The sequence below is a fragment of the Taudactylus pleione genome, unplaced genomic scaffold, assembly GCF_031769625.1.
Source record: "Taudactylus pleione unplaced genomic scaffold, aTauple2 ptg000556l, whole genome shotgun sequence".
Lineage (NCBI taxonomy): Eukaryota > Metazoa > Chordata > Amphibia > Anura > Myobatrachidae > Taudactylus > Taudactylus pleione.
In genome coordinates, this window is record NW_028284958.1 from 21206171 (window position 1) to 21230355 (window position 24185).

General features: G+C 43.5%; 1 protein-coding gene across 1 annotated transcript in view; it reads right to left on the reverse strand.

Annotated features, from left to right (window-relative positions):
• IGDCC3 (immunoglobulin superfamily DCC subclass member 3) overlaps positions 1-24185 on the reverse strand; it is a 156452-nt gene that overhangs the window by 16558 nt on the left and 115709 nt on the right. The window contains 2 exon segments of the mRNA XM_088452705.1: positions 11416-11663; positions 13894-14059. Of these exon segments, the coding sequence (XP_088308831.1) occupies positions 11416-11663; positions 13894-14059 (414 nt within the window).

The following is a 24185-nucleotide window of genomic DNA, read 5'->3' on the forward strand; positions in this document are numbered from 1 at the left end:
ACATTCTTACATAAATATTCTTCCTGGGGTTTATGACAGGGATTTTTTTTACTATATTTAGACTCAACTACTCTATCTTTGGCAAGGATTTCACCCAGCACATTTCACGGTGCACATTTACATCATTATCACTGAAACACCTCCACAAAAGGGGAATGTGCCTAACTATGAGGATTTACAGATACACCAGAAAATGCCCATGATGAAAACAGTAACACAGTCACTAAGTCCAAACTACTTCAACTTTAGAGACATCTATGTGACTAATTCAAAGTTGACATTTTTTTCTGGAAATACTGCTATAGTTAGGCTTGGTCTTGTCCTAAATTATTCATGAGAGTGAGGGACTTTGGGGCCCTTGTTGTTAGCTCTATTACTTAAAAAAAATTAAAACTCAATAAAAACATATAAAACTTAAAAAAAAATAACAGAACAAAGGGCCTGATTCAGAGCCGTTCGCTATTTGCGGTCGTTCGTTCAAAAACAAGGGGTGGCTATTCAAATGATCCGTTCGCAAATTGCAGTCTGTTCACACCTCTAAGTCTGAACGAGCGAGCAAAACATACGCTCGTTTATTTGATAAAAACGCCCCCTGGCCGCTCGCACCATACGTCATGTCCGCTATTTATTAGATTAATCGAGTACATCGTACAGCGTATGAACTGCTCGCTATTCTTGTGGTTGGTTTTTTCAACCGCTATTTTGCGAGCAGTTCTGAGTTAAAAAAAAACCAGTGACGTGGTCAATGACGCTGCTGTATTAATTATGCACTCCCTTAAAACGCCCGTTTTGACCTTTAAGCACGCCTGCGTTCGAAATCCACTCCCCCGTTTTCAAACACCTTCCCCTGTTACCACCCACATACGCCTCATTCTGTCACTCAAAATAGCAGGCACTCGCTATATAGCGTACAAACGATTTTCGGCCGCACTGACTGGTTCGCGCATGCGTACTAAAAACCGTACGCATGTGCAGATGTGCGAACATCGCTCGGAACGAGCGTACGGCCGCTAGCGAGTGGCTCTGAATGAGGGCCAAAGTCTAGTTTACGCCACCACTGAGTCTTGGAGGATCATTAAGTTCTTGTGCGGAGAGAAAATTTTGAGACCTATTCCTCGTCCTTTTCAATAATCCCACTCCAAAATAAAATTTCCCACTTGGGTGTAAAACTAGGTGCTTTAGCGTCTCTAATCTGTATTTAGCAAGAATAGCCCTAATCCGCCCAATCTTTCCTTTCTGCAAGTGTAAAAGTTTGCACCTTCTCAAAGGCAACGATTTTAACCTGCCTCATACCTCAATGAGGTCACATGATAAAGCCCTCACTTTATATTCCCAGATTTTACAATTTCACATATGACTTGTTGATTCATTATCCACTTGTCCCCTAATTCCTTTCAATGGGAACATTTCTTTGTTTTTAAATACACTTTTCCACATGTACAGTATAGGAACAGAAGTAACCAGCAGTACACAAGAAAAATCACTGATTTCTCTGGTGACAACCTGTTGAAAAACTGAGAAAAGTTGACAAAAACCCTTTTTTTCCGGTAAAAACACTGGAGAAAGATCTTTTCTCAACCTAATGGTTAGACCCCTTACAAATGTGAGGGTCCACACTAAGTTGATATTTACAGCGCTATCTTTCAGCAGGAACAAGCAGGAACTCATAAATATCGCTGCAGGACAAACTTGTTGATAAATGGGGCCCTTATGGCGCATTTCCACAACACGATTAAAATGAACGATTGAACGATAACGACATTGTTATCATTCAATCGTTCATTAATCGTGCAATAATTATGCCGGCAACAACCAGCGATTCGCGCTCCCGCTGGTCGTTGTCGGTATCTGACATCACCTGAACATGCAGGCCAACTTGACGAGATCGTCAGGTTGTGCATGTTCGGGGATGAGGGAGGGTGCCCGCACTGAACGACATATCGTTCAGTGTGGGCACAATATCCACTGCACAGGATGATGAACGATTACAAAGTTGTAATCGTACAGTCGTTCTATACTCGTGTAGTGGATATGCCCCATTAGGTCTTAAAGCTTGGAGAAAGATAAAGTGGAGAGAGATAAATTACTAACCAATCAGCTACTAACTGTCAGTTTACAGATTGTCCTTGGAGAGAGATAAAGTGGGTGGAGATAAAATACCAACCAATCAGCTCCTGTCATTTTAAAATGACAGCTAGGAGCGGATTGGTTGGCACTTTATCTCTCTCCACTTTATCTATCTCCAAGCTTTGATAAATTTCCCTATCAATGATGCAAGTTCTGATATAGACCTTTGCCCATTACATCATGATGAGGAATATTGCATCACCACGCTGAATTCCTCTGACTCTCTGTCTGAACCAGCTTCAGGAAGATTGCCAGATTTTCTTGGGGAGAGATTACCCACTATTTCTGAAGTTTCCTGAAGAGCTGGAAAGTTTGATTAACAGAAGTTACAGTGGATGCAAGACCTAGATTGTAGTGTGTCCTGGAAGGTTTTAGCAGCAAAGTGTGCCAGACATCTATGTAGTAGAAAGTAGAATGTTAATGTATAATTTATCATCAAAGTGAAGTTCTCCTGACCAAATATGGAGCATATCCAATTGTTTCGCCTGGTTTCAGCACAAATGATGTACAGTACAGCCATGGCCAATAGTTTTGAGAATGACACAAGTATTGGTTTTCACAAAGTTTGCTGCTTCAGTGTTTTTAGACCTTTTTGTCAGATGTTACTACGGTATAGTGTCAAAGGCTTTCATTGACAATTACATTAAGTTTATGCAAAGAGTCAATATTTGCAGTGTTGACCCTTCTTTTTCAAGACCTCTGCAATTCGCCCTGGCATGCTGTCAATCAACTTCTGGGCCACATACTGACTGATGGTCGTCCATTCTTGCCTAATCAATGCTTGGAGTTTGTCAGAATTTGTGGGTTTTTGTTTGTCCACCCGCCTCTTGAGGATTGACCAGAAGTTCTCAATGGGATTAAGGTCTGGGGAGCCACTTAGTTATCACTTTTGCCTTATGGCAAGGTGTTCCATCATGCTGGAAAAGGCACTGTTCGTCACCAAACTGTTCTTGGATGGTTGGGTGAAGTTGCTCTTGGAGGATGTCTTGATACCATTCTTTATTCATGGCTGTGTTCAAAATTGCGAGTGAGCCCACTCCCTTGGCTGAGAAGCAACCCCACACATGAATGGCCTCAGGATGCTTTAAAGTTGGCATAACTTAAACTTAATGTAATTGTCAATAAAAGCCTTTGACACTTATGAAATACTTGTAATTTTACTTCAGTATACCATAGTAACATCTGACAAAAAGGTCTAAAAACACTGAAGCAGCAAACTCTGTGAAAAATAATACTTGTGTCATTCTCAAAACTTTTGGCAATGGCTGTAAGTGCATATCAGGCAGAAATAAAGCTGTATTTAAAAGTAAAGAGGCGGTTTCCTGTTGGGGCAGTTACCTCTAACTCAAGGATAGGGATCATCAGGCGACCATGCTGTGCGTTCATGTACTTAGCGGTCAAAGCATATTACATGTGTTCATATCAATTATTTGTTTGGCTGACTTATTAAACTAACACTCTCCACCTTTTGCTAAAATAATGAAAGTAATATAATTCAAATTATCTCTACATTGGCAGACATAGAACAAAAATGCCTATAGCTGAAATGTATCAAGGGCCTATTGTATGCTGCTACTGGGGTGTGACCAGTGTCACAGGGGTGTGACTAGTTATGTGTTATAACCAGTGCTGTGGGGAGTGGTCTGTACAGAGAGTGTGGCTAGCACCATGATGGGCATAGCTAGCGCCTACCTTCAACCATCTCTCCCCTGCATATATATTTGACACCAAACCCCGAGCCACACATATTTTGGTAGGCCGATAGTGGTCAGCTCTGAGCTGGTTGCTGCCTGTACTACACTACCTTACCCCCCACCCTGAAATACCTGTCACCCATCAATTAATATTGTACACAGAATCTCTTACCCACTACCATCCCTCAAACACTAAAATACCCGTCATTCACTATCACTCACCAATCCCATATCTGCCCATCTGTAATTACTGTCACCACCACTCCCTCACCCTGTAAATGACACACTGATATAACTCTCACTCACCATCATGCCCCAACCACATAACGGACACAGGTCTGTATGTTCTGTATTGTGTGATACTCCCTCATCTGTATGTTCTGTGTGGTGTGATACTCCCTCACCTGTATGTTCTGTGTGGTGTGATACTCCCTCATCTGTATGTTCTGTGTGGTGTGATACTCCCTCATCTGTATGTTCTGTGTGGTGTGATACTCCCTCATCTGTATGTTCTGTGTGGTGTGATACTCCCTCATCTGTATGTTCTGTGTTGTGTGATACTCTCTCATCTGTATGTTCTGTGTTGTGTGATACTCCCTCACCTGTATGTTCTGTGTTGTGTGATACTCCCTCATCTGTATGTTCTGTGCGGTGTGATACTCCCTCATCTGTATGTTCTGTGCGGTGTGATACTCCCTCATCTGTATGTTCTGTGTTGTGTGATACTCTCTCATCTGTATGTTCTGTGTTGTGTGATACTCCCTCACCTGTATGTTCTGTGTGGTGTGATACTCCCTCATCTGTATGTTCTGTGTGGTGTGATACTCCCTCATCTGTATGTTCTGTGTGGTGTGATACTCCCTCATCTGTATGTTCTGTGTTGTGTGATACTCCCTCATCTGTATGTTCTGTGTGGTGTGATACTCCCTCATCTGTATGTTCTGTGTTGTGTGATACTCCCTCATCTGTATGTTCTGTGTTGTGTGATACTCCCTCATCTGTATGTTCTGTGTTGTGTGATACTCCCTCATCTGTATGTTCTGTGTTGTGTGATACTCCCTCATCTGTATGTTCTGTGTTGTGTGATACTCTCTCATCTGTATGTTCTGTGTTGTGTGATACTCCCTCACCTGTATGTTCTGTGTTGTGTGATACTCCCTCATCTGTATGTTCTGTGTGGTGTGATACTCCCTCATCTGTATGTTCTGTGTGGTGTGATACTCCCTCATCTGTATGTTCTGTGTTGTGTGATACTCTCTCATCTGTATGTTCTGTGTTGTGTGATACTCCCTCACCTGTATGTTCTGTGTGGTGTGATACTCCCTCATCTGTATGTTCTGTGTGGTGTGATACTCCCTCATCTGTATGTTCTGTGTGGTGTGATACTCCCTCATCTGTATGTTCTGTGTTGTGTGATACTCCCTCATCTGTATGTTCTGTGTGGTGTGATACTCCCTCATCTGTATGTTCTGTGTGGTGTGATACTCCCTCATCTGTATGTTCTGTGTTGTGTGATTCTCCCTCATCTGTATGTTCTGTGTTGTGTGATACTCCCTCATCTGTATGTTCTGTGTTGTGTGATACTCCCTCATCTGTATGTTCTGTGTTGTGTGATACTCCCTCATCTGTATGTTCTGTGTTGTGTGATACTCCCTCATCTGTATGTTCTGTGTGGTGTGATACTCCCTCATCTGTATGTTCTGTGTGGTGTGATACTCCCTCACCTGTATGTTCTGTGTGGTGTGATACTCCCTCACCTGTATGTTCTGTGTTGTGTGATACTCCCTCATCTGTATGTTCTGTGTTGTGTGATACTCCCTCATCTGTATGTTCTGTGTTGTGTGATACTCCCTCATCTGTATGTTCTGTGTTGTGTGATACTCCCTCATCTGTATGTTCTGTGTGGTGTGATACTCCCTCATCTGTATGTTCTGTGTGGTGTGATACTCCCTCACCTGTATGTTCTGTGTGGTGTGATACTCCCTCACCTGTATGTTCTGTGTGGTGTGATACTCCCTCACCTGTATGTTCTGTGTTGTGTGATACTCCCTCACCTGTATGTTCTGTGTGGTGTGATACTCCCTCACCTGTATGTTCTGTGTGGTGTGATACTCCCTCACCTGTATGTTCTTTGTTGTGTGATACTCCCTCACCTGTATTTTCTTTGTTGTGTGATACTCCCTCAACTGTATGTTCTGTGTGGCGTAATACTCCCTCATCTGTATGTTCTGTGTGGTGTGATACTCCCTCATCTGTATGCTCTGTGTGGTGTGATACCCCCTCATTAGTATGTTCTGTGTTGTGCTCCTGACTTCATCTGTATGTTCCATATTGTGCTATCTATCCCCTCATCTGTATGTTCTGTGTTGTGCTACCTCCTCAACTCCTCATCTGTATGTTCTGTGTTGTGATACCCCCTCATTAGTATGTTCTGTGTTGTGCTCCTGACTTCATCTGTATGTTCCATATTGTGCTATCCCCTCATCTGTATGCACTGTTGTGTCCCACTTTCCAACTCTCTGTGTCCATTACGTCCCCCCTTTGTGTCCATTATTATGTGTCCCTTTCTGTGTCCATTATTATGTGTCCCCCTCTGTGTCCATTATTATGTGTCCCCCTCTGTGTCCATTATGTTCCACTCTGTGTCCATTATTATGTGTCCCCCATCTGTGTCCATTATGTTCCACTCTGTGTCCATTATTATGTGTCCCCCGTCTGTGTCCATTATTATGTTCCACTCTGTATCCATTATTATGTGTCCCCCCTTTGTGTCCATTATTATGCGTCCCCCCCTCTGTGTCCATTATTATATGCCCCCGTGTCCATTATTATGTCCCTTCCCCCTCTGTGTCCATTATTATGTCCCCCGCTCTGGGTCCAATATTATGCCCCCCCCCGTGTCCATTATTATATTCCCCCATCTGTGTACATTATTGTGTGCCCCCAGTGTCCATTATTGTGTCCCCCATCTGTCAATTATCAAGTGCCCCCTCTGTGTCCATAATTATGTCCCCTTTTGTGTCCATTACAGTGCTCCTCACCTCCCCCTTTCTCAGTGTTCTGCTCTTTCCACCCCTCGTAGATCACTTACCCTCTTCTCTGTTCCTCGGCATCAGCTCCTCCTGCGGGCTTACACCTTCCATGGGTCAGCTCCACACTGACAGGAAGGTCTCACTACTGACACGTGCTGCCAGCAGTAGCGCTACTGAAGTCAGGAAGATTCAGTCAGCAGCACTGCCTTCTCAGTCCACCATTGGGTCAATGGCAGCAGCCACCCACCCACGTAGAGCCCTGTGCGGCCGCGGCACCTATATGACGTCACACGGCGTGCCGTCACATAGCATAGAGAAGAGGCTGAGGCAAGTACGCGATGCGGGGAGGGCTTGTGAAGCAAAGCCTTCCACTGCACCGCCCTTTGAATGCCTGGCGGCCAGGACACGGAGGACTGGGAGGTGCTTCTGGGTGGGCAGGGGTAGAGGACAGAGGTGGTTGTTGGGGCTATGGGTTGAATGGGCAAGACCTCAGAAGGCCGCTGTTGGGGACAGGAAAACATTTTTTTCTTGTCTCCATCATATCTTCCTTGTGGGCCTATTTTCATGGGAGGGCCTGGAGCTGCAGCTCCACCCGCCCCATTGTGAATCCGGCCCTGCTGACAATGACCTGCCTCCAAATGATTAAACCCTACTCCTTGTTGCCCACAAAAGTTAGGACTGCTGTAGTTATGTATATGAGCTGGGTTTTGTTCCTGGCATTACACTTAGAGAATTAAAGGGCTGCATAGATAGGGTGGGAACACCACCCTAAATGAGCCTTCAAAACACATTATCTCATTAAGGGGGGTATTTATCAAAGCTGGGAGATGGATACAATTGTGAGAGATAATATACTAACCAATCAGCTTCCAATTTACATTTTGCAGGGTGTGTTTATAAAATGATAGTTAGGAGCTGATTGGTTGGTAATTTATTTTTTACAATTTTATCTCTCTCCCAGCTTTGATAAATACTCCCCTTAAAGTCCCCATTTCTGTGGTTTAGGTGGAGGAAACAGCTTACAGGAACCCAATAGATAATGTCAGCATTGAAAAGAAATATATCACTGCCTACATTCTGACCCATATTTACATGAATCAACATACATTTTAATGAACTTTGCCTTTGACAAATTGGTCACTGTTACTGTTTTCCATCATTCTTACTAAAATGAGCATTTGTGTTTGAAAAATAGACAAGAATGGTTGCAAATCTGGCCTTTCATTGTTCAACTCTATTACTAGCGTACAGCTTTTGCGTAATAGTGTTGAAGGAGGTGGGGAAATGTTGCAATGTCCGAATACTTTGAAGAGTCACAAATATCACTGCGCAGTACTGGTTTAGTAACAGACACAGATCAATGATATGTACCAACAGAGATAATTGCAGAGCTTCTCATCATGAAAATCAATCTCCACAATTATTCCAAAAGAATACATGCGCCATGTGTTTACATGAAAAATAAATCATTCTCCTCTGATGAAGCTGCTCCTACAAAACAAAACACGTCAGACTTGTTATTTGACTCACTCTGATCGGTAGCTTCCAACTGAATTGACTGGCCGAGGAAAAGTCAGGGTTATTGGACTAATATTCCAAGAATCACGCTGGTACTCAGGAGATCTTATAAGCATGCATGTATCTTACTAAGGGCTCCAGAAAACACTGTGGCAGATGGGAACCCCTCTTTTAATATATCCATCAGTGGGACTTTGTATTAGTTAATATGTTGATAAACAGTTGTGTTGTTAGCTGCTAATAATAACCACTCAGCATTGTCCCTACGTTGATTTGGAACATTAAGGTGGTAACCTGTGCACTCATTTATTTATGTGATAGTATATAATACTGATGCTGCAAAGTGCTGCAATTATTCATGTTGGTATACTTCTTAAGAGGATGAGTACACTCCTTTCGTTTTGCTAGTGCTGTCCCTGAGATTTTGGTTAATGCGCCTGTACTGTAACGGCACTAGGGGGATATAGTTTTTCTGCGATCATTGTAATGTGTTATCTCCTGGCTAAAAGAGGGAAGTGATGAATAAATTGCAGTAAAAACCAACCAATGACCTCGGTGCTAATATATATTTCTGTTCTATATTTCTGCCATCTTACAGTCTAGTAGTGTGTTTTTGATTAGCGCTGACTTTTTTGGTTATTTGCAAGTGATGACTAAAGCAATGTTGGAAACATGAGTCTGGACATTAAATTTCAGCATCCTATATAGTGAGCACTATGCCAATTGCATGTAGTGTTTTGTATATTTTCACACTACTACGCATGTCCAGAAAGCAAATGTATGCAAATACAGTACGCGATTGTGAAGTAGGACGCACAGGACTGGCTCCAGGAGCAGTGTCCTGTGCATAACTGGAATCGGTTGCCCCTTAAACCCTCACACGTGACCGAAAAGGAGGCATGGCCTAATATTACCATAGGCCACACCTCCTAAATTATGTTTAATGGAAGGCTGTGGGCGAGCATTCTGTCAGTAGCCTGGCTGCCCCCAGCCCACTCCCTGCACTGAATGGATGCCGCACGCATGCGTGCAGCATCCATTTAGCTTCTCCGGAGTGTGGCACTGCCGCGCAGCTGCGGCAGTGGGAGTCCCCTACCTCCTGACTGTCTGTGGGACACTTTGGCCCGCAAGTGGGATAGTGCCCGAAATACCGAACTGTCCCGCTGAAATCAGGAGTGTTGGGAGGGGTGCGCCTTCTATGGGGTGGAACACCTGTTCGACCGCACTTGCCGAGATGTACTAAGCCTTGGAGAGAGATAAAGTGGAGAGAGATAGAGTACCAGCCAATCAGCTCCTAACTTTCATTGATTATACAGGCTGTGTTCGATAAATTACAGTTAGGAGCTGATTGGTTGGTGCTTTATCTCTCTTTATCAAAGCTTAGTAAATTGAGCCTTACAAGAAGCGGAACAGGGGTGGAAAGGGGTGTTCTCGTGTAAGCAAAGTTCAGTAAGGGCATTGCACACAAATACACTCATACAGACCAGCAATTATACGCCTGTACAATAGAAAGTATATCATTTGCACCTGCTATAGAACAGATGCAAATACTGTACAGGCTGCTGATGATAATTTGTTACAATAATAACTCTATATGATGGTAACGCATATTCGGCCACATTTAGAGATGTGCATATGTGCCTGAACACGCATTTTTTTAGTTCACACATTTTTTTTTTGCGGAATTTGCACTAATTTTGCTACCAATTCTGCCTTGGGCCCATAGTGCTCACACCCCCAGCACAATAGCAGTATTTGTGGACTGAATCAACACCAGGGAACATTGCACTACGGTAGGGTTCGAGAGGAAAGCAGTACTGGCCGTGCTTACTCTTATGTTATATAGAATGTGAGCAAGACCAGAAAAAGAAATATACAGTATTAGCAATAATAATAATGAAAATCAGCCCTATAGCCACATCAAGCAAGATGCTAACAATTTGGCAAAGTAATGGTAGAATTTGCCTATTATACTACAGACAGGTGATAATAAAATGGGCAAAGATTTTATAAATTAATAAAATACCAAAAATATCATGTGCTAAGCCCACATTTTAGTTAATAACCTGGAAATAATCCATATTGAAATAAATAAAAAATGTGTTAATTCATTGCTTGAGGGTCCTTAATGCAAATTGCTTTAATCTCTATGGTGATTAGTCCAATTACATGTAAATCACCTGCATACAAATGTATGGAGGGTCTGCTTCTGTGCCTGAGTGGCATCATGGTGGGTTAACCTTGTTCCTAATGACTACTTAAGGTGCATTGTTATGTAATTAATTGAAGATCTTATGTACAGAAACGTTAAACCTAGCCTGCAATGTTCTCTATTAATCACGAGTTCCCCATTTACTGTGGCTAGTTTGACCGTAAGTATGTGTATTATCTCTTCAATCCCTAGACTATACAGAAGGTAGAAATATACAATATTTTAGATTTAATAGAGAAATAAAAATATATTCCGGATTAAATAATGACAGAACAAAGGGGGAGATGTATTAACGGCGACATCGCCGTTGCGGTACATCCCCCCCGACTTCGAGTACATACCGCGGTTCATTACCGCGGTATGTACCAAGGATTTCGCAAAGGACAGCCCTCTCGATGAGAGCTGTCCTTTGCGATGCGGCCGGGCAGAGGGACTTCTGGGTTGCACACCCAGAAGTCCTTCTGCGCACGCGCAGAAGGACGCGGGCCGCGGGGGCTCATGGGAGGGATCCGATCGGATCCCTCCCGGCCCCGAGCGTCGCGCTAAGAAGCCCATAGGCTTCTATTGGGTAACGCCTCCTGAAGGTGGCGTTACCTAGCGACGCGAAGCAGCAGCGCTGCATTCTGCTGCTTCATACATACGGGGAATGCGGTAAAACCCCCGAAAACTGCATTTTCGGGGGTTTTACCGCATTTTGCCGTTAATACATCTCCCCCAAAGATGTAAAACTCTTTGGAAAACAATCTTCTTTTGTCAATGACTTTACTGTTAAGATCCATAAATGAATATCACACATTCACGGAGAGGCAATGACTTAATCTGCACTCAGTACCTTTCGTTTTGCGGATGTGTACAACATATCCAATGATCTCCTGTGTGTTTTCCAGTGGTTCACTCCAGGACACTTGGATGGAGGTGGATGATACAGTGTTGGCAGTGACATCCTGGGGTGCCCCCGGCAATCCCTCTGCCCATATAACAGAGAGTCGGGCACTGGCCTGGCTGGATCCCGCACTATTCTGCGCTATGCACTGATAAATCGCCTCATCCTCCTGACTGATGCCAGAGATGGTCAGAGAGCTAGGAAGAACAAAGGGAAAAATGGATTAGCAGGAAAATGTTTCATGAGTTGACTAACAAAAGCAACCAATCACATTAACGTGTACCGACCACCTGCATTTGAAGAGGGAAGCCATTTTGTTGGATAAACCAATATGGGATATCGGTGAGGTATGAGTCAAGAACTGAAGGCAACGATTACTGTTCAAAGTATTAGCTTGTTATATAGAAAGTGCCTTAATAATGTCACTAGCATCCAGTGAATTGATAGGTTGACTATTGATGATTCCCGATACTGTGGATATGTGATGATTTCAATCCCAAAAATCAATGGGCTTGTGGAAGGTTAACTAGATATATCCACTAACGGGACAGTGTATAGAATGAGATGGAGCAAAATGAGAGAAAGTACTTTTTGCAGACGCATGGCCCAGCTGCTCAGCGATGGAGATGGAGGGCATGTGGAAAGGACTGGGTGGAGCATTCGTCTACACTGACTACAAGTGACAGCCACTGATCATGTTGTCAATTATTAATGCAATTTTATGCAGAACATTAAGTTCCTTTTGTATAACCAGACACTGTATCTGCTTGTTCTCTCTTTTGTACAGGTATTATAATGATCTGTCTGGTTTTATCCCATGAATTAGGTAATGGTTTTGCCTGATTAATCTTGCGAAAGTATGGTAGCCTCTCATTAATCTGGGTTAACCTTTTCTGGGCTTGCTAGGAAAAGCTACATACATCTCATTTCTTGCGTCATTGAAAAGGCACACAAGTAAGACATGGCTGCTCTGTGCTATATTTCTTTCCTGCACTTGTCATTAGTAAACTTTACCCGGGACAGCATTTGTGTTAACCTATTCCTGGCCAGCAGTGTGTTATTATCAGCAATAAGCTTTGGAAATGATTCAGTCAAAGGGTTAAGTATCTAAAAGTTGAAGTCAGGGACCCTTCTGGCTAGAGGCCCCTTTCTATTGAAATGAAAGACTTTAATTACCATGGTGAGGGTGGGGGGGGATCAATATAGCTCAGTGCCCTGGTTGCTGGTTGTCATGGTGACGTATCCTGGATATTTGTAACCCCACCACCACCACCACCACCCGCTCTCTACATCATCCTGGATTGCAACCACCTCCCTCGCTGGGTGTGACCCTGAAACTAGAGCAGCTAACAGCATCAAGGAGCGAGATGACAAACCTGAGTGGGGTCACGCTGTTCAGGAATATTAATACCCTGGGGATCATAAGATTACTTCTATCCCATAATAGCAGCGTTGGATAATGGCATAAGTGCACCTGTACTTCACAGTGTGCGGACACAAATCACACATTTACACTGGGAGACAAACATGTTTTACTAAACTACTTTTTAATGCAAGCACATGTCCCACTGCATACAGCCCTAACTAGCTAAAGAACACTCTCTATAAGAGCTCTGACTGTAACTTTTCCTGTAGAAGAGTGCACATAAAGGCATCAACATTTGGCTAAATACTGCACACTAGCAACAATGATAATCCCTTCTAAATTTTGTATAGGTCTGTCTGTTTGGCTTACAGATGATCTGAGATATGTTCGGGGTTGTAAATAACCTTATTTCACAGCTGTCACATAACATTTTGGCCCGTATTCAATTCTCCACGATATGTGGTTAGCAGTACCCCAACATCACCAAATTTTTAGCACACCTGTATGGGTTGGCAGGGAAAATTTGAGGTGTTGGTGGTTGCAAAGTGACACTATTCCGACCATTACGCGTGCACTTTGTGGCCATCAGTAGACTTTCTCATGTCCTCAGTACTGAGATGGAAAAAAAATTAAAGTGTTGACAGAAAAGTCTGTGTTTTAGGCTGGGTACAAAGGTGATGATGGTGCGACCTAGCGATGCGCCAAGCGATGTTACGATACATTGAGCGCGCTGTACACACTACATGATCTGCCGCACGATGTATTGGTACATGCTGCATATATCTACACCGCATCATTCATTGAATCGTCCCATTGGGACGATTCAGTGAACGATGGCCGGGAATGACGGATTGTGCCTACACACTATACAGTATGATGTGTGCAATATATCTTTCCGATCTGCGTCAGTACGATATATCGAATGATATAGCGTATGGTGTGTATCCAGCTTTAGACTTAGCTCCCCTTGGGCACAGGCCTACTGTGCCATATGCTAAATCTGTTCATGGATATACCACGCTACTGCTATTTTATCACCTTTTCCTGTTTATTCGCCACACCTGTTGTTGTTCTTTAACTTGATGTGTCCACTGGGTTCCAATTCCTGCCCGTTCTTCAGCCATGTGATCTGTGGTGGCGGCTCCCCCTGGGCCAAGCATGTGAAGATGGCTGTAGTGCCAACAGGCCGGGAAATGGACTGCGGGTGTTGGACAAACTCAGCTGGAGCTACAAATGAACAGCAAGGCACGATCAATAACTACAAACTAAAGGCTTATGTAGGAAATACTGTATGCTAAAATTATAAAGGACAGAATAATGGGCTTATCTAATGCCGCTTGTGATGCGATAACAAGTAAGAAAATGAAACATATAATTTACAAATGTGAGATCTGTTGTTGGATTAATGACTGCTTCATCTATTCTGAGTGTCCAGGGAAAACACATTAGCGTTATTACAGGGGTTTACACCACATACAAATATTCATAGTCTCTGTTCACTCATCCTCAACTGATAATATGCAGACATGAAACAGGAAACAAGGTTTACTAACAAATACAACGGGCCAAATGTAATAGGGTGAGAGTTTAGAAAAAGCGAGCGTTTAGCAGTAAGTTCTCACATTGGTCGAGCTTTATCTTCAAAATGGGAAAACATTTGGTTGAGAGTTTAAATTGTGAGAATTTTTTTAGTCAAAAACTTATGAGTTTGGATGTTCTCGAACTCTATTACATTGGCCGAGCTTACTGCTAAACTCGCACATTTTCTAAACTCTCACCCTGTTACATTTGGCCCAAAATCTGGAAGAGGATGGATATCATGGCTGAACTGCAATATTTATCATGATGGGCCTGTAGTGGAATCGGTATGAAACGCTGGCAGCGGCATCCCGATGGTTGGTATCCCGACAGGGGTCGGGTAAGTATACTCACCCTCCCCCTTCTCCCCCTAATCCTAACCTTCCCTTCTCGTAGCCAACCCTTCCCACCCCATGCCCTAACCCTCCCCGTTAGTGCCTAAACCCAAGTCTCCCCCCTTCATGCCTAAACCTAACCCTCCCCCCTTAGTGCCTAACCCACCCCCTAGGGGTGCCTTCCCCTCAAAACCTAATGCTAACCCCGCTATGCTATCTAAACCTAACACCCCACCCCCTAAAGCTAACACTAAGGGCGCTTACCGCACTCGGGCTGGCATCCTTCTGTGTTCCGGCGTCGGGATTAAGATAGGCGTCGGTATTTCAACACCTATTTTAAGACTCATGTCGGATTTTCAGCGTCGGGATTGAGACCGGCGGCATCGCGGCCGCCGGTCTCATAACTACATCCCCCTGGAGTCTTGGTTGCAGAGGGGGCCTATCTGGTCAAAGAGGGCAACCCAACATCAGACTCAAAACCTGATTTAAACCACCTTTAAAGATGTCCAAATCTTTTTGTGGACAGAAAAATGCTCTCCAGCTCTTAATTTGCTTACACAACCTCTTCAATCTAATATAAACTAATCTATACATAGAGATAAAATCAGTGACACCACTGGCACTGGATTGTTCCAGCTGACAGTATTCTCATCAAAGGTGTTCGAAATTCTCACTTGACCCTGTTTGACAGGTCGTTACATATATTGGGCCTCATTTACCAACGAGTTTTATCATACGCAACGAGTGATAAAACTCGTTGCTTATGATAAATGGTGCTCCAGCCAATCAGCTCCCAACTGTCAATTTTCAAACAGATGACAGTTAGGAGCTGATTGGCTGGAGCACTATTTATCATACGCAGCGAGTTTTAAAACTTGTTGCTCATGATAAAACTCATGGATAAATGAGGACCATTATTTGTATCAAACTATAAAACGGAGCCAAGTGAGAATTTGGAACGCCTTGGATGAGAATACTGTCAGCTGGAACAATCCTTAGTGCAGGTGGTGTCACTGATTTTATCTGTATGTATGTATTTGTTGGTTTGTGACTTATTTGTGACCCAAGCTGCTTTGGAGTGCAGTGCCAAAAGTTAGATTTTTTTCTTTTACATAATATTACTAATCTTGCCGTGATGCATTGAGCTTAGGTTTTACATACAGTAAATGTCTAGTTCACATTAGGACTAATTACACACTGAACCATTGTCCATAAGATGCAAACTTTTTCAGCCATCGTAGTTAGCACCATCGTGACCCCAGCTGGCTCTTCCCACAAATATGCTCAGATAATATTGCAAAACATATTCATATGTTTTTTACCCTTTCCAAAAATCTTTCTACTGTATTTGTCTAATGAAATATGTAGAGATAAGAATTGATATTGCCTGTCATATGACATTTACCTGTTATGTAGTCATCTGTCAGTCTTAATAATCCTTTCATGATACAACCGTGGGAAAGCATAGCCTAGTGGTAAGTGTTGTGTATGGTATCTCTAGGGGTCATGTACTATGAAGCCAAACATGGGACAGCAAAGAAAGAGGTGACAAAAACAACTGCATCTCATAAGGCTCATATCCTGCTTGTCGGGATGGCATAAAAATGTTCACCTTAGGAACAGGGCACAATTAAACAAAGAACATATATTTTTTTTTGGTTGTGGGGCCTAACAGTAAAGACTATTCTTAACTAGTGGCCGCAGCCCAATGTCCCAGCATGCACCTCTCTCCAACCAGGGCATGTCAAATGGGAACTTTTATTTGCAATGTGTCAGGGGTGGGCATCGGAGAACGCTACGGTGGAGGAAAGTGGGAGGATACAGGGGATGGGTGTAGACTGAATGCACAGATTTCTCCTTTTGTCTCTTTCTTTCTAGGAGGGATGCTGTTGCTGGGAAAATTCTGAGACATCCATAGAAGGACTCGAGAGGGTCAAAATATTAACACAATCACTGCCGATGTAATGGCCTGTATGCTTTGTGTTTAATCCATTCAGCGCATTACTTACAAGCGTTTGTGGGAAGAGAGAAGTACAGAGAAATGTGCCAGCTTTGTCGCTCTAGCACCTTCAGACAGGATCTTCCCCTTACACCAAGGCTCTACACTAATATTTATTTTCCATAGCAAAATGAGATCTTTATATGGATTCAGTACGGCATCCCGACTGCTTCCCCTTTATATGCCTCGGGTAACGCAGGTTTACATATCTTTGTGAGATTTTACTTAGAACAACAGAAATATGTTTTGTTAAATTGTACACAGGAGGCCTCCACTACAGATGGGAGCACATACACCTGGGTAAATCGTATTGCTGTGCAAGGGGTGCCTGAGACATTCTTTTGTCTGTTTGTTTTCCGCAGGAAGGGAAGATATTGCCCGCTGCTGCATGTAGCATACAAATATTGGGCAGCTCTGTTTTTCACTGCGATGTAGAGTTAAGCTAAAATGCGCCAATCCCCACCTCTAAATCCGTCTATACATTTTACGTTTCACCTCCCTGCAGAGCAACGTGGTTTTGCCAAGGATCAAAATTCCTACTTCTAGTTGTATTTGCTCCTACCTCTAAATGAGGCCCTAGGGGAGAGTTGAGGATTCTGTTGTTTATATTTGTTTTGGTTTTTTTGTATCTATAATATCTATGCTGTGATTTAAACACATTGCTGAACTGCCTTCTCCTCCGTGACTAACCTCCACATGCCTGTCGTAATGCAGTCAGTTACCAAACCCTCGCCTTTGTCTGCGTCCTACTTATGCTGGCCATACACCTGCACGACCAGCATCAGATCCGATTCACCATCCGACTCCCCGGAGCTCCCTGGCAGTCCCAGCAACATATTTGTTGTTTTTCTTAGCACAGGATCTGTCATAAGATCGATCCTGTGTCTCACAGGCTCATCAGGGAAACAGTCATTGAAATGACTTGAATTGCCGCACGATGGATCGCATGAACAAAATAAATGGCAGATCTGCACACGATAGGATGGAACATATGGACTGCACATCTGATCATAAGATCCGATTTAAGGAGCTGCGGGAGCACGCATCGGATCGTATCTTACTAAAATAATACTCAATTTTCACAAGATCCATCATATGACTCGTCAAAAAATCGGGCAATCGGCCTGAAATCATGCTGGTGTATGGCCAGCTTTAGGGGTCTATTTACTAAGCAGTGTTAGGAGACAGAGTGAAAAGTGATAAGGTGCCAGCCAATCAGCTCCCAACTGCCATCTCACAGGCTGTGTGTGAAAAATGACAGTTGGGAGCTGATTGGCTGGCACCTTATCACTTTTCACTCTGTCTCCTAACACTGCTTAGTAAATAGACCCCTTAGTTTGTCTGGTTATTACATTGTATTGTTCCTAAGATATGCCAACCTACATTTAGTGTACTATTGATATGTCACTTTCTCTGTTACTTGCATTCTCCCTGTATGGTGCTGCAGAAATGATGTGGTGCTATTAAAAATAAAAGACAATAATAATTGAGGCAAGCACGGCACCTCGTTAAGGCTTAATCGTCTTATGCTTTTGTCTGCACAGAGAGAAACACAAAAATAGTGACAGTGCACATCTAGGGGTACATTTACTAAAATGTGGATTTTTAGAAGTGGAGGTGTTGCCCATAGCAACCAGTCAGATTCTTTTTACCATTCATCTAGCACCTTTCAGAAGATGATAGCTAGAATATGATTGCTTGCTATGGGCAACACCTCCACTTCTATAAACCCGCACTTTAGTAAATATACCCCCCTACTGTCACTTATATCATATTAAATTGGCAGAAAATATAAGATGCATACAGTAGCACAGGTTTTTTTTTAGCATTTTGGTCAAACCCGATTCTTACATGGTTATACTGTATGTGAAAATAGCAGACACTGTCTAAGTCAGCGGTAGACAACCTGTGGCACTCCAGCTGCTGTGGAACTACACATCCCAGTATGCCCTGACACAGTTTTGCTTTTAGGGCATGCTAAAAGTCTGGCAGAGCTCGCTGGGATATGTAGTTCCACAGCAACTGGATTGCCACAGGTTGCCTACCCCTGTTCTAAGCAATGTTATGGTATTTAATTCTACACAGAACACACTATAAGGAAATCATCTATGTATGATATATCTGTAAATATGTTGTATATTGCCAACAATTTCATTAGCACAGTATAACTATTGTGGAAATTGAGAGCAAAGAGCATTGAAGCTTCTCAGGAACAAGCAATGTAATCCCCCCAGGGATGAGATGGATTATTAATCGATATAATAGAACTGTGCTGGAATTAAAATCAGCCACTAAATATTACAATTGTATATTTTATTTACTAACTAAAATAAAATATTACGTACTGATAGCAAACATAAAAACAATTGATACAATAACAAATGTTCTTTTTAAGGTTTCATATATCGCAGTAATCACCAATAAAAAGATAAACATTTGTAACGATACATCAAATAGCTATAAACTTATACTAAAAAGGAAATTCCATCTATAATCTATAAATGGTTCCTGTGTCCAACTAGGAGTAGCATGAAACGGCCAAGGATAGTCTTATGAAGTATCCATTAACTAAAGACAATTTATTAGGAAATTGTTTCCACATTTTCAGTAAAAAAATAATGATGGATTGGTAACTCCAATGCACAATGACATTAATTTACCTGCTTTTAGTATATGTCGTGGGTTGATATTGACCGCTTTAGATAGGATACGATTCTGGCACTAGTAAACCAGGGCGGTATCTGACTGCTGATTTTCACTGCAGTGACTGTTAGATTTTTACCCGCTCTACTCCTCGTTCTCACTGCGGCTTGCTTCTCTCGCAGGGACCCGCTAGCTCTGTGTGTGGAGTGGATGCAGAGATTGTCAGTTCTTTCCCCGCTGTGGTCTTTAGTCAATTTGCAGTCAAGCTTGAAAAAGTCCAGAGATCTGGACAAAACGCGTTGCTACCCATAAAAAAATAATTCTGTGTCCAATATAACTGGAGGAGTTTCATCCGAGACCGCTACTGATGCTGCCTTACCAACAGAGCCAGCGGGTCCACTGTGCCATGCGACCACAAATTTGACTAAAGACCACAGTGGGTAAAAAACTGACAACCTCCGCAACCGCTCCATCCACAGAGCAAGCGAGAGAAGCAAACTGTCAGGATTCTGCCTGGGATCGGCTGTTACTTACCGCAGCGCCGGCCCCTCATTAGTAAGAGCAGTGAGACGTCAGATGCAGCGGTAGGTGACATGCTGAGTATTCTCCCTGGGGCCCAACTGACTTCCACACAATCCTCCATAGCAGAGTTCCTGCGGCAATGGTCATGGACGTAGCCATCTTGGCTGAATCACCTGATAGATCCTTATCCAGTGGTAGCTGTGTCAGTTCTCAGCTGACTTGCTCATCCAATGGACAGCTACCTGGGGGTATAAACAGGACTCCAGGTGAACAGGTAATGGCCTGATCAACTTTGTTAATCCCAGATGGTTGCAGTTTGCTGCTTGCTTCGTTCCAGGCTTCACATGCAAACTTCCAGAGACTGTTCCAAGTGGTATTTCCTGTGTATACTCTGTACATCTCCTATGTACTGAGTCCTAGTGATTATTTACAAGTGTCACATCCTTGTACATCAGTGCAACAGAACACCTTGTCTGTGTGTTATTTACAGTGTCATATCTTCGAGCATCAGTGTGACAGAACACCTTGCCTGTGTGCTATTTACAGTGTCATATCCTTGTGCATCAGAGCAACAGAACACCTTGCCTGTGTGCTATTTACCAGTGTCATATCCTTGTGCATCTGTGCGACGGAACACCTTGCCTGTGTGCTATTTACAGTGTCATATCCTTGTGTATCAGTGCGACAGAACACCTTGCCTGTGTGCTATTTACAGTGTCATATCCTTGTGCATCAGTGCAACAGAACACCTTGTCTGTGTGCTATTTACAGTGTCATATCCTTGTGCATCAATGCGACAGAACACCTTTCTGTGTGCTATTTACAGTGTTATATCGTTGTGCATCAGTGTGACAGAACACTTTGCCTGTGTGCTATTTACGGTGTCATATCCTTGTGCATCAGTGCGACAGAACACCTTGCCTGTGTGCTATTTACAGTGTCATATCCTTGTGCATCAGTGCGACAGAACACCTTGCCTGTGTGCTATTTACAGTGTCATATCCTTGTGCATCAGTGTGACAGAACACTTTGCCTGTGTGCTATTTACAGTGTCATATCCTTGTACATCAGTGTTTCAGAACACCTTGCATGTGTGCTATTTACAGTGTCATATCCTTGTGCATCAGTGCGACAGAACACCTTGCCTGTGTGCTATTTACACTGTCATATCCTTGTGCATCAGTGCGACAGAACACCTTGCATGTGTGCTATTTACAGTGTCATATCCTTGTGCATCAGTGCGACAGAACACCTTGCCTGTGTGCTATTTACAGTGTCATATCCTTGTGCATCAGTGCGACAGAACACCTTGCATGTGTGCTATTTACAGTGTCATATCCTTGTGCATCAGTGCGATAGAACACCTTGCCTGTGTGCTATTTACAGTGTCATATCCTTGTGCATCAGTGCGACAGAACACCTTGCATGTGTGCTATTTACAGTGTCATATCCTTGTGCATCAGTGCGACAGAACACCTTGTCTGTGTGCTATTTACAGTGTCATATCCTTGTGCATCAATGCGACAGAACACCTTGTCTGTGTGCTATTTACAGTGTCATATCCTTGTGCATCTGTGCGACGGAACACCTTGTCTGTGTGCTATTTACTAGTGTCATATCCTTGTGCATCAGTGCGACAGAATACCTTGCCTGTGTGCTATTTACTAGTGTCATATCCTTGTGCATCAGTGTGACAGAACACTTTGCCTGTGTGCTATTTACAGTGTCATATCCTTGTACATCAGTGTTTCAGAACACCTTGCATGTGTGCTATTTACAGTGTCATATCCTTGTGCATCAGTGCGACAGAACACCTTGCCTGTGTGCTATTTACACTGTCATATCCTTGTGTATCAGTGCGACAGAACACCTTGCATGTGTGCTATTTACAGTGTCATATCCTTGTGCATCAGTGCGACAGAACACCTTGCCTGTGTGCTATTTACTAGTGTCATATCCTTGTGCATCAGTGCGACAGAACACCTTGCCTGTGTGCTATTTACTAGTGTCATATCCTTGTGCATCAGTGCGACAGAACACCTTGCCTGTGTGCTGTTTACCAGTGTCATATCCTTGTGCATCAGTGCGACAGAACACCTTGCCTGTGTGCTATTTACAGTGTCATATCCTTGTGCATCAGTGCGACAGAACACCTTGCCTGTGTGCTATTTACTAGTGTCATATCCTTGTGCATCAGTGCGACAGAACACCTTGTCTGTGTGCTATTTACTGTGTCATATCCTTGTGCATCAGTGTGACAGAACACTTTGCCTGTGTGCTATTTACAGTGTCATATCCTTGTGCATCAGTGCGACAGAACACCTTGCCTGTGTGCTATTTACAGTGTCATATCCTTGTGCATCAGTGTTTCAGAACACCTTGCCTGTGTGCTATTTACTAGTGTCATATCCTTGTGCATCAGTGCAACAGAACACCTTGCCTGTGTGCTATTTACAGTGTCATATCCTTGTGCATCAGTGCGACAGAACACCTTGCCTGTGTGCTATTTACTAGTGTCATATCCTTGTGCATCAGTGCGACAGAACACTTTGCCTGTGTGCTATTTACTAGTGTCATATCCTTGTGCATCAGTGCGACAGAACACCTTGCCTATGTGCTATTTACAGTGTCATATCCTTGTGCATCAGTGTGACAGAACACTTTGCCTGTGTGCTATTTACGGTGTCATATCCTTGTGCATCAGTGCGACAGAACACCTGGCCTGTGTGCTATTTACCAGTGTCATATCCTTGTGCATCAGTGCGACAAAACACCATTACCTGTGTGCTATTTACAAGTGTCATATTTTGGTGCAGCAGTGCGTCAGAACACCTTGTCTGTGTGCAACTCCAAGTGCCATCTCTTGGTGCATCGGTGCGTCAGAAGTTGCACATTGTGTATTTTGTGCTCAACTCTGTGTACAGACACCACGTCATCCAAACTGGTGCAATCACCAGTCTCCTTCAGTGACAACAGTATATCCTCAATTTCCCTCGTGTTAGCAGCATATCCTCACTTTCCTCCAGTGTTAGCTGCACAACCTACTCCTCAGTGGATTCCCTTTCTCTGGTCTCCCACAGTACTACTTCAGGAAGCATTTCCATTGTGCTTACTCTGTACTACTGGTACAGAGATTATACTTCCAGTGGGCCATAGTGGTGTGTCTTTCTCTATTCCCATCTTTCTGGATCCCTGACCAGGGGACCGCAAACTGCTTGCCGGGTGCAGCTGAAGCGCATATCCTGCTTGGAGGGGTCACTGGCAAACACCTCCCAGCAAGTTAGACTCCACACCTTTGGTCAGGTCTCGCCAACATCCGATGCTTGTGGATGTGGAGAACGAACATCCAGGCCCCTCGTCCCTGATTGCTTTCGTAACCCAGGACCACAACTTTCAGCCCCTCAGTAGGAGACCCCACAACGCCAATCGTGACACAAACCACAAAGAGACCGAGGAGTAGAGAGGGTAAAATTCTACTAGCCACTGCAGTGCAAATCAGCAGTCAGATACCGCCCTGGTTTGCAAGTGCCAGAAAGGTAGCCTATCTAATGTGGTCGGAATCAGTATGTAATATCGGCTGTCGGGATGCCTCCTGTCAAAATACTGACAGCGGCATCACGATAGTTGGTATCCCGACAGGGGTCGTGTAAATATACTTACCCACCCCCCTTCTCCCCCTAACCCTCCCTTCTTTTAGCTTAACCCTAACCCTCCCCACCCCGCACCCTAACCCTCCCCATTAGTGCCTAAACTTAAGTTCCCCCCCTTCGTGCCTAACCCTAACACCCCCAGGGGTGCCTAACCCTAACCCTCATCCCCCAAAACCTAACACTAACCCCGCTATGGTACCTAAACCTAACCCTCCCCCCCACGGCTAACTCTAACTGACTTACCTCATTCCTTTCGTGTTCCGGGGTCGGGATTAAGATCGGTGTCGGTATTTTGACGCCTATCTTTAGTCCCTTGTCGGGCTTCCCCTGTCAGTATTTAGACCAGCGGCATCGCGGCCGCCGGTCTCAAAACTACATCCCAATGTGGTCAATATCAACCCACGGCATATACAGTACTAAAGGCAGGTAAATTAATGTCATTGTGCATTGGAACTACCAATCCATAATTATGAACTGGAAATTTGGAAACAATTTCAAAATAACTTGCCTTTAATTAACGGCTACTTCATAAGATTATCCTTGGGCTTTTCATGCTCCTCCTAGTTGGACACAGGAACCATTTATATATTATACAAGGAATTTCTTCTTCTTAAATGATTTTTAGT